The sequence below is a fragment of the Myripristis murdjan genome, chromosome 7 (genome assembly GCF_902150065.1).
Source record: "Myripristis murdjan chromosome 7, fMyrMur1.1, whole genome shotgun sequence".
Classification (NCBI taxonomy): domain Eukaryota; kingdom Metazoa; phylum Chordata; class Actinopteri; order Holocentriformes; family Holocentridae; genus Myripristis; species Myripristis murdjan.
Window position 1 is genome coordinate 23,205,438 of NC_043986.1, and position 11,707 is coordinate 23,217,144.

The window sequence follows — 11,707 nt, forward strand, 5'->3', positions numbered from 1 at the left end:
CATCAGCAACCACCTACTATCCTCCAGTCCTGGGGTGATAATATTTTTGAAGGGGCAAAAGAGTTATGAATGCATAAAAAAAGGGCATTGCATTAAAAAAAAAGATCACATGAAACAGGACACCTTGCTTGCTGTGGAAAATACAAAACAAGTTATGTAGACACGGAGCTCGAGCGCTAATTTCAGTTTGGAGGCTAAAATTCCCCACGAACAGCTGTGGTTTGTGGAACAAAACAGCCATTCTTGCAAGTTCTGCAAAAAAAAATAATGAGCAGATCATCTCAAAATGCCACATATTTATTTTTAGGTATTGTAACTCCGGCAAGACAAAAACAGGATCAATGTGAATCATCCTCAGTAAAAACATAATAAATTTGTCTCTTTACAAAACGGTGTCTTGCACAGTCACTGCTGTAACGGGCCATTTATTCAGCGGGCAAAATAAAAGTTTGGTACATGCAGTAAAAACCAAATTTCCTTCATTCTGTACATAAATCAGAAATGTTAAAATAAATAAATAACTTAAAAAGGACAAAACAAATGGAAACACCTTATGTACAGCTGTTAAACACTGTGGGCTGCAGAATGTAGCCGAAGGTTCATGTCTAGCAATTTAAACATGGAGAGGTGCAACTGCAGAACTATTTTACATTTTGGTCTCGTTCTCTTCAGTCTTTGGTGCCGTGTGTATTGTATTCTTTGGACGTTAGTTAGACAGTCAATGGTAATTTAAGTCTTTCATTCTGTTTTCTTGAGGGTGAGTGGACAACTCTGCTCAGTCCTCAGAGTTTGCTCTCTTCCTCTTCCAGCGGTCGGTTCAAGCCGGGGATGAATTTGAGGAGGCGCCTGCGGAAACTTTTCTGTTTGGGCTTTCTCTGCAGCGAGTTGAACCCCCCCTGCTTCTCCCCTGGAGCTGCCGATGACGGGGAAGACCCTCTCAGGTAGCTACGGGTGCTGGCGCTGCGGGTCAGGTGGGTCTTGGCCGTAGTGAAGAGCTCGCTGGCCGGTCGGAGACGCTGCTGCCTCTGCGCCGGCTGCTGCTCTTTCTTTTTGTCTGCGCTGGTGCCGTCTGAGTCGGTGTTGCGGTCCGCCTGGTACACGCAGGTCTGGTAGAGCGGGTCGTCCTCGGTGGCTGTGCTGAGGTAGCTGGCGCTGCTGCTGGTGCTGCCGGTGCAGCGGAGGGCCCTCAGGGCAGCTGGACTGGGAGCCCCAAGACTGCCGTACACTCCTGCCGACTCCAGGGACTCATACACGGCGGCGTCACTCATCACTATCCCTAAAGCAAAGAGGGAGACAGCACTATTATGGTGGGCAACCACAAGTCCAACAAAGGCATTCTATTGGCCACACATACCACATTTTTGCATATCCACCCCAAAAACCTTTGGGATGGATTTGCAATGATGATTCAACTACACTGCCTGCCTCAACAATAGCAGTGTTTTTTGTGCATCGATACCAACTTTAACCAATTAGCCCAAATCCAAATAAGAACATAAACGACCTACCATGTACAAGCCTCTGCTCCTGCATCATCAGCGATCGATATTCGTCCCATTTTTCATGCAGGGTTTGCTAGAAAAGAAATAAAGAGACACATTTCAGTAACTGCATTAACAGTTACAATGCAGACACTCAAGTACTCAAGTAGGCATGCACATTTTGATAGTCTATGGAGCTACTACTGCCAACAATCTCATCTCAAGTATGTCACATGTGCTGTGTGTTTGGCACTTGGCATCACTTTTCTGCCATTAATCTTCAAAATGTTGAAGTACACTCGGTAAGCCTGCCGTATTACAGGCGCTCCCAGACATGAGGCCCTCGTGGATTACAGGGGGGACAGCTGCTGTAATCTTGAGGCAAGCCCGCTCGACTTGAGACACTTTGCAGGCGGCTTTTTAACGGCCGCGTGGAAGAATGCCGCTGTGTTTGCTGGTGTCCCTCAGGCACACACAGAAATCGGCGTGCATGCTGGAGAAACTGCAGCCACCACTGATGCAACAGGTGGGGCAGATGGGGAAACAGGTGGGGAGGGGAGGGAGGGGGGAGCTGGTGGTGTCTATATCCAGCATGCAACACAGCGGGAGAGCTCTGGTGTTTGTCGGCAGTTTGAGGCTGCTGGACACACATCTTGTATGAGCTCAGGAAAAAAAAAATAATAATAAAAAAAAAAGAAACAAGAGACTTACTTTCAGATACTGCAGCCGGGCTTCCAGCTCAGCTTTTCGGATGGAGTCACTGTAAACCGTCTCGAGCCTTAAGTGGAAAACCAGAAGGGCAATTTAATTAATAAGCGTCAAAGGAAGCAGTAATAAAAAGTACAAGGGCAAAAAACACGGCATTTAAAAAGAAAAAAAAAAAAAGCTGAAGAACCTAGTGGAGCCATATGAAAGGCTCTTTTCATAAGCCGGCGACAGGAATGGCTCTGGTGTCTGCAGTTTACAAGTGTGGGAGCGGGAGGATAAAGAACATATACAATTTCCACTCAGACCCCTACAGTGCTGCGGGTCTTGCAGATCACATGAGCGGGGAGGATGTTTATTTTATACAGCTCGTTCTCACTTGAAGAAGTCCATTAATGTCCCGGTTTATACTCACTCAAGTGGTCAGGGGGTAAGGTGATGATGCCAGTCAGTAAAATCTGAATGTATACTGGCTGCTTTGATGCGGTTAACCTCGCGCCTTGTGCGGCAGCGTTCAAAGCCTGCAGATGGGACTCGCTTATTGTCCTTTTAATCTTTTACAAGCAGAGCGTGAGGAAGAATGTGGTTCAAACTGAACACCCACTCAGCGATGTGTAAAATATCAAATTCTTAACAGGAGTGTGTGAGTGGGCACAAGTATACTAAATGAGATAAACAATCAATTTGGCATTTGATGGCCATGTTCCTTAAATAACGGATGAACCGAAACCCGGAACTACTTGATTTTATCACAAACTGCAGACTTTGAATCCATCCCAGAAGCAACTCCGACACTCTGTGGTTACTGAGCTATTAAAAGCATACATCTCGCTGCTCTTGCTGCATGCGAATGTGCATACCTAATTGTGTTGCCACAGGCCCTGATGAGCTGAACAATCTCCTTGTGCCGAAATCCCTCGACGGTGGCCTCGTTCACACTTGCGATGGTGTCCCCTGCGCACAGACAGCACGTGTGTTAACCAGACATCAGATGCACTTCATTCCATTGTGGCTTCATTTAGGACGGGGCCAACAGGAGGCCGGTTTGACTCCAAACTATTCGGCGGCGGGCCAATGGCTGCGCTCTGTTCTTTGGCTCATATGCAGTACAAATGTTGAAGGCTGTGTGCAGTCGTGGCATAGAGGACCATCATCGAACTGCATGAGTGTTGCCTTCCATTTATCTCATTTGAAAAAAATAAATAAATAAATACTTGAAAAGGCTTTCTGCTGTCAGAACACCACAGGCTATTCGTTTCTATTCCCGTCTTATGTGTCAAAGCCACATCTGCTCTTTTATCTACTACAATGATAGAGCCTCTCTTTAGAAATAGGAAAGTTTTAGATGGTGTTTGTGTGTGAACTCTCATGTTTGAGGCCGGACTTTGTGCGAGGCCCAAACACAATGCCTAAGTATTTTCCCTTTCAAGAAGCACCGCCTAATCTCCTTCGTGCAATGAAGTCACTCAATTCAGCGCAGTGAGACAAGGGGAACAATAAACACGGCATGCGAGGAATGTAGGAAGCGAAACTGCGCTGACATATGCCGGTTGATGGAGGCAGGAGGAAGGAGGCGGCAGCTTTGGCGCTGTTTCACCTCTGTTTTGCTCATTTGACACAGAAAAACTGTGACTTCATGCTTTGGAGAGGCCAGCGTGTCACTGGACGGTGAATCAAGAGGCCAATTAGTGAAAAGGAACCTCACTTTGTGAACCCCTATCTTTGGCTGGAGACCTCGATATCAATAGTGTGACGGTGTTGAGGAGATAGTGCTTTGATAAGACATTTATACTTGAGATTTTTGAAAAAAAAAAAATCATCAGTAATGTGGATAGAGATGAAGAATAGAACAGCTACAACAGTCTAATAAGTTCAGAAAATTTCATCCCTTTACTGTAACTCAGGCTTTAAAACCAAGAAAACACTCCTTATCCAAAATCCCAAATGATACCCTGTCTCATATTGTGATATTGTGATATTGAGATAACAGCCTGCCCAGCCCTTGTTGCTGGGTGTATGTAACCCTACACCCTGTCCCAACTCACTTTCATTATGAAATTCTAACTAAGCCTAATAAAAATGTGAAGTTATATTCCCCTGTTCAGTGTCACAATTATTTCTGGTCCAACAAATATTCTCACATCAATTTAAAGACAAAGTGTGCTGGAACAAGTTGGTGTGTTCACGCTCAGCTTCTTTCTGTGAGGAAGTGTCTTAAAAAAGACCAAAAAGGAGAATAAACCCGTGTTTGCCGAATAAACATGACACTAAAAGTGGCATCTGAGATGTTGGTGTTTTTGTTTGGCTTACTATATCTGGCACGCTGCTGAGTGGAATTGGCGAATGTGTGTTGGCTGAAATAGCCCTTCGCTAAGTGTTTGTTGACTGGAAAATGAGTAGGCGCACCGTCATGTTTGTACTTCCCTAAACAGCAGTCTGAAACCTGTGAGTGCGTTTGTTGACGCAGGGAGCGTGCGGCTGTTGGCTGGCAACAACAAAAAAGGAGTGACAGCTTTATCCTCACTTCCCCCGATGTCTATTTCCACTGCTTTCCAAGTTATTTCAGGCTCAGATATGGTTGCAAACACAGAGGGGAAAAAAAACAAAACAAAACAAAACAAAACAGATGGTAGATGAGCAGCTATTTAATGTGAACACTTTGTTTTATCGCTTACCAACTTTGAGTCCTGCTTGCTGGGCAGGGCTGTCGTCGTGCACCTTACACACAAATGTGCACATCTCCACCGAGTTCTGGTCCTGGTGGTGCAAGCCATATGTCTGGGAGAGACAAAAGAGGAGACACACTCAGTACAATAACTCACTGTGGAAGATAAGAACAGAGAAAGCGTTAGGAATACTTCTCAGCAAACAGAGATGGTATTACACAACGTGATTGATGTCAGAAATTGTGAAACCATGTAGACATACAATGCAAGCCTGATAAACCACAGTGGGCTGATGTGCATTGACAAACTGAGGAAGCCGACGCAGACAAAGCAACGAGCCAGCTCTCTCTGAGATAAAGCGGCAGAGCAGATCCTATCAGTGTGCATGCAGGGCGCGAACGCAAACATGCAAACTAAGACATTTGTTTCTACTGTCAGGCTAGGCAGAAATCATTGACTGGCTTTTGCAATCTCGAATATAAGAAGGAACTTTAAAGCAGCCACTTTATGAACTCAACTGGAAGCATTAGTTAAACTTGGTGATCAATATTTTTGCCGCTGACAGGCAGAAACCTAAACAAATTTGTCACTAAGAACACTATCTGGATTACTATTGAGCCATTACCCCATGTGATCAATTTCAAAAACGAGCCATTATGTCATTGAGATTTATTTGTCCTTTTGAAATCTCTGATGTTTCGTTGTCTTAGTAACCATATGTGTTGCTTCAACATTTATTTGCATGCGCTTCCTCTTTTTCTTTCACCACAGCCTCTCTGGGCGAGACCAGGGCCCTGCAGGCCACAGATAGACTTCCACTTGTCACGAGACCATCAATCAACATGACACCGTCGTCCCAGCTTGGGTTTGAAACTCGGGGCCTTTTCCCCCGGCCGAACAAGCCCAGGGACTGTCACTCCCTCTGACAACATGATGAACGATTCCCTGTAAATCTCTCAAGGCTTGGAAACGGAGGGCCACTTGGTCTCAAATGAAACGCCGCGCAAGTTATCAGGCCTGTCACCTGTTAGAGAAAATATACTGGAGCTACAACAAATTGGTAAAACATGAATCCCGACTTAGATGTGCGTCGCTCATGAAAATTTTTGTCACTACCTCAGTGAGCTTCCTTCTTGTGGGTCTGATAGAGAAACATAACATGCAAATCATTCTTCAAATGTAAATTCTGTATTTACATACTGGGCCCTGGCACTCTCCCTACAGTAACAGGGGAGACAGGAAAGCCACGAGGAAATGCAGGACTCTAAAATCATCTCTGCTCTGACCGTCGCACTGGCCCTGATGGGTTCACTTCCTTGAGGCCATCAGCCGGGCAGGAAGGGAGGGAGCCTCCATCCAAACCATAAATAGAACGATAAACCCGCTCCAAGGAAAAAACTGTATCCCAGAATGCCGAATGAGCCAAACCAACATTAAGCCTTTCAGACAAGCATTTGAAGAATGGTTATCAAGCGGAGCCGGCATAACAGCGCAGACATTGTGAGGCGCGAGCGCTCCGGGCAGACGTGAGATGGGAGTGATATTGAGGTCAAATGTGCAAACAGTCTGTCTGCTGAGCGGCTGAGAGTAAAGCAGGTATTACATGGAAGGCGTGTGAGCAAACCACACGGTTTAAAAAATAGACACCGGGAGAGAGCTATCCTCTCTTCTCCTCAGTCATGGGACCAGCATTATCTGGTATTTGACAGATGCATGACCTTTCACCCCGGTGACCCAGGCACACGCTCAGATTGAGGGATTTACGGGCTAAGATCCACATGTTTTGGTCACTTAGTTTCATCTCTGTTAACAGAAACGTAAGAGGCCGGTGAAATCCCGTTAAATGGCACTCGGAGGCCTGTAACCCTCTGTAATCCTCTTACCTGGATCTCAAAGCCGAACGTCTCCTCGTCATTCTTCTCCAGGACCACCACCTTCCTGAAATCAAAGAGGGGTCATTGGATTTCATTTTTAATTCAGTCTAAGTATTGTGCATAGACTGTTGGCATCACAATTTGATTTATGTCCTTGGGCTCCCGGCTACAGCGGCTGAGAGCCTCCCTTGAACAAGCGATGTCGGCTCTGTGATTAAAGTGGCAGCAAGCGCCGAGGAGGGCTTCTCTAATTTCTGCGGCGAGAAAACCTTTCAGGGCTATCTGCTCAGGGATTTATTCTATGCATGAAAAAGGCCCTGAATAACATTCTACAACCTCACACTGACATAACAGAGATAGAAAAAATATGTATATGCATGGGAAATGATAGTCTATCCATCCGCATTTAGGGTAATGGTGGTCATAATTTCAAACGAGAAAAACAGAGAAAACAGCATTACTGCACAGAAAATCCAGTGTGCACGAGGGTTACGTTAGCATGTTAAAAGCCCACAATGAAATCCTCTCTTCCATATGCGCTCGTGTTTAAATTGCATAACAAGATATATGTGTTGGCCGGGCCCGGACAAGAGTCCCTCTGTGCCCGGCAGGATCCGCACGTCACGACAAAAGAGCAAATGCACAAGGGCCGGTTTGGACGGAGCGACGTCAAGATTGCATTTCAGAGCCACAGTCAGTCAGGAACATGAAAATTCATGAAAGCCTTGGAGAGCATCATACTTGGCAGCGGCTATTAGCAGAAAAGTTCACCGTTTTAATGAAGGCTCGCAGCTCACTTTGATTACTGCTAATGCACAGAAACTCAAGGTTGCAAACTTTTTACTGTCTGTCTGTCCGAGATGAGGCTGCTGTTGTTGATTTTGGTTGAAAATACGACACCACAAAAAATCTGCACTGTAACAAGTCATCTAGTCTCATATTCAGTCTTAAAAATCTTGCCTTTTTCTTAGAAAAGGTGAAAAAAATATGTCAGTGAGATGAGATAATCCCACATGTTTCCAATGTGGTTTTATTTGATTCAGGATTTTATTCTGGGAACTAGTACAAATCTGCTGAAACAAGGCAGATCAGGACACTAGTATCAAGAAAATGACACCTGGTTTTGGGAAACAAGATGAGCAGCGTTGGAAACAAGTGGGATTATCTCATCCCAGTGGCAGGATTTGCTTTTTTCCTTTGGTTTGAGGAAAACAAAATTTTAACTGTGGATATGAAACTAAATGACTCGTTAAGATGGAGATTTGTTTGTGGTACCTTGAATTTGGATCCTCTCTAAAGCTAAAGGGAGAAGATCTTTGAAGGAAACACGCAAAGAGAAAAGGGGAAATTGTAAGTGAACGATGAACAAAGTGAACAAAGGTGGGGATTTGTACCTTTGTGGTTCTGGTGATTGAGTCAGGGGTTTCCATTTCTGCAGTCCACCGCCCTGTTGTGGAGAAAAAGAAACAAGACGTGAGGTGTGAAACCATAAGACACATGCGTGAGCTCATTCAGCATCCGCACCACGCGCCAGAGGGGGGTGGAGGAGGTGGTGGTGGTATTGACGGTAGGGGGGGTTTTCCCCTCCCAACTTTCCGGGATGAGACGCTCCTACGTTTACACATCTACCAGTCCAACAAGTCTTTTAACTGCACACGTGCGCCGTGTGCTGTGTTTGTGTTTTCAAGTAACTGGGCCAGAGTGCGGGTATGAAAACACCAGCGCTGCAACCAGAAATGCGTGTCTGACTGCTCTTTGTGCAGTCACAACATAAGAAGAGTTCTTGATTGCGTCTATATTTAGCTTTGGTTTTACACTAAGTCAGCTGCTTTTGCACGCCTAAACAGCTGATACATCCTATATTTACCTCTATCATTATTTTTCTGTTTGCACAAATTGTAGGAAATCTTAGTCGATTGCTGGGGTCAGGACTCCACCCTGCCTCACCTTGCTGTGTAAATAAGAAAGATACCTCCTCATTTAGACTACTCCACATCACTTTACAATCAATCCACCTCTGTTCTACCTCAATGATCTGAAATGTCGCTCCTATGAAAGGCGGCTTTGTGCTACACTCTCCCTGAGTAGTAAAATGTTGCTTTCTTTATTTCCCAACACTTACAGAATTGTCCCAGGCCCCTCTCAATGAGTGCATTTATTCCCAAATACCCTGAGAGACTGATGGGGGTGGCTGAAGCGGGATCCTGGTCCCTGTGCACAATGCACTGTTGTAGCCCTCCACCCCAGCCAGTTGGGAGATGTGGTGTGGAGGGTCCTGGAGAACTGTGCCTCTCTCTCTCTTTACAGTACACCTCTCTCTCTCTTTCTGGACAGGACAGGCATAGCATTTGGGTTACACCTCTCAGCTTGGATCTAAATTTTTCAATTGTGGTTCTCTTCTTTTGCCAGGAAATAAAGGTGCAGTCGTTAATCAAGTTAGTTGGAAGTCGCTTGCACAAAAGCCAGGAAAAAGTGGCGGCTGACCCAGTCGGCAACTTCAAAGCCAACGCTGTGCAACAAAACCCGGAGATGGCGTCATATTAGTCCATCAGAGGGAGATGACACTCCTGGTTTACACACACTGAGCCACATCAGGCCATGGGACCATATTTGATGCAATATAATCTCAGGGATCCACATCTGATGACATTTAATTATTCCATAACTGTTGATGCTGTAGATTGGCAGATTAACAGTGAAGAGTGTGAAACCTGTGAACAGATTAGCCATGCTTATACATCCTCTCATTGGGCTAACTTCTAGTCAGTGAAATAATTAATAATAATAATAATAATAATAATAATAAAACTTTATTTGTATAGCACCTTTCATACAAGAATTGCAGCTCAAAGTGCTTCACAATTAAAAAAAAAAAAAAACATTTGAAAACACATTAAATAAACATTAAAAAGAATAAAACACAGCACAGGGTGGAATTAAAAAAGGAAAAGGCTAAAGACGAGAACTAATTGTGAAATTAAGATGTCTCCCATTCGTCTTGGGACCCACTGGGACTCCATAAAGGTCCCCTGAGGGTCCCCAGACCCCAGGTTGAGAACAGCTACATTAAAATGTGAGTGGGTGGTCTGCGCTGGTCCTTCTTGGGCTGCTTGTGGCCAGGCCCAAGGCAGCAGAGGATACAGTGTGGGTTTATTATTTAGAGAGATGCCTTCTTTAGATAACAGCTTCCTGCACAGTTTCATATTAGTGACACCACATATCCTCCATCTGATAAGACCCCATCTGAGAGGCTGTTCACTCTCAGACATGACACAAAGACTGATAGACAGCTGTCTGATCAGGCAGTGCTGGTGAAACAATACTGAAATGAAACCACCACTCATTTTGCTTAACTTAAAGAACCAGTGACACACAAACCCAGAGGTGGAAAGTGGAAAGGAGGCTCAATCTGATGTTGTCCAGCCTCTAAAGTGGGTATCATATTTGATCATTTGCAAACTTTGCCATGCAGACTCTACAACTCAAGTCTGACCAGAATCAAAGTCCCGAGTCTATAATTTCACTGACAATTAGCGTGCAATGAAGGGATTAAAACTGTTTCCAATTTCCAGGATTTGACAGGACAGGACACAATGATTGTCTCCAGACTCAAACTTTTAATGTGTGCGCTCTCCACCGCCTCTCTGCTCGCACGAAAACACACCAGCCTGATCTCCGCAAACACAGGTACAATTCATTTACTGATTGCAAGTTAAAACCAGACTTTTTTTTTTTTTTTTTTTTTTTTTTTTTACCTTCTTGTAGTTTCTGGGCAGTGTCCCACCGGAGTACGCCAAAGTCTTGTAGTTGTACACCTCCGAGGAGTTTGACGGTAAGTCCACAGTCCTGCAGCTGTCTGATTTTGACGAGGGGAAATAAATGTCATTTTCTTGAGATGAGGGTCCGCTCTCCGGGTCGCTTGAGTTGACTTTTTTAAACCTCCTGAACGTCATGTTTGTTTCATATGCGGGACAAACTCTGGAGTTATTTGAGATGTTTAAAAAAAAAGTGAGAGAGAAAAACACAAAATGATTGATTCTCCTTCTACACAGTGTCCGACCAATCGGGGTTGATGCTCGCCAAGTTGTGGGCTGCAGCGTGGAGCCAACTACAATTTCACTTGAGTGTTTCTTGTGAATAAGGCGGGGGCGGGGACTGGATGTGAAGGACACGGCCGAGTGCCAATAGCAGTGTTGACGTGCATCCCTTTTGCTGCCTTCGGGGCTCCTCGGAAATTTGGCACTTTCAAAGTTGACTTACCGCGCCTCGGTGCTTTTGGCGGCGTTGGACACAGTGGCAGTAGTTTTAGTGACTATTGTTTTAGTTGGTCAATCTGAGCTGCTGTGTGCTGCGGTGCTAGAATAAAGAGAGTAAAACAATCACCATATCGCATGTGTCTCATGTAATCCGTGTTTGAACTAATTTATAAGACAATAGTTGCTGTAATCTCTAATCAGTCGCTTTTGGGTTCCCAAACATTACATCAAGGTAAGTCAGGTTTCACGGGGAATCCCGACCTGCCCGCGTATTTTCGCATTTTGTGTTGTGTTTAATCACGACGTAACTTGAGCTACGTAATTTATACATCCCATGGTGGGTTTTCATATACGCCCAAGTGGTAGTTGTAAAATTTCCGACAGTGTTTAAGACAGCATTGGCCAGGCGGGCCGTGACCAATCTGTCTTTATGTAGTCAAAAGTTTTGACCCAAGTGTCATCACTCAGAAATGTGCCGCATCAGATCGTGTGTGTGTGTGTGTGTGTGTGTGTGTAAACAAGCCGGGGGAGGAAGGGGGAAATCTACCGGAGAAACCCCGTTTCTCTGAGCGGGTTGGTGGAAATGTCGCTCCGCTGCAGGCCGAGAAAACAAGTCAGGTCTGTAGCTGGGTCACAACATCACAAAACAAGGCTGAAAAAATCTCCAAGCCCTCAAGTTTGGATTAAGGCTCAGTTTGAGTCAGTGGCCAGATCATATTGCAGCC

The 11,707-nt window shown here is 45.0% G+C and overlaps 2 protein-coding genes across 2 annotated transcripts in view; both read right to left on the reverse strand.

Moving 5' to 3' along the window:
* The window catches only part of dgkaa (diacylglycerol kinase, alpha a), a 37,776-nt gene that overhangs the window by 6,927 nt on the left and 19,142 nt on the right, over nt 1-11,707 (reverse strand). The window lies entirely within an intron of this gene.
* On the reverse strand, nt 280-10,828 carry tamalin (trafficking regulator and scaffold protein tamalin). The gene is made up of 8 exons (XM_030055501.1): nt 10,482-10,828; nt 8,121-8,173; nt 6,736-6,790; nt 4,862-4,964; nt 3,047-3,140; nt 2,193-2,259; nt 1,509-1,575; nt 280-1,276 (listed from the first exon to the last, which is right to left on the reverse strand). The coding sequence occupies exons 1-8, from the start codon at nt 10,677-10,679 to the stop codon at nt 783-785; spliced, it is 1,131 nt and encodes a 376-aa protein (XP_029911361.1). The 5' UTR covers nt 10,680-10,828; the 3' UTR covers nt 280-782.

Coding starts and splice junctions, on each gene's coding strand:
- tamalin (XM_030055501.1), bottom strand. CDS start 10,679: ATGACGTTCAGGAGGTTTAAAAAAGTCAACTCAAGCGACCCGGAGAGC. Junction 3,141..4,861: donor GCAAGCAGGACTCAAAGTTG/GTAAGCGATAAA, acceptor GTCTGTGCGCAG/GGGACACCATCGCAAGTGTG. Junction 1,277..1,508: donor GGAGCAGAGGCTTGTACATG/GTAGGTCGTTTA, acceptor TCTTTGCTTTAG/GGATAGTGATGAGTGACGCC.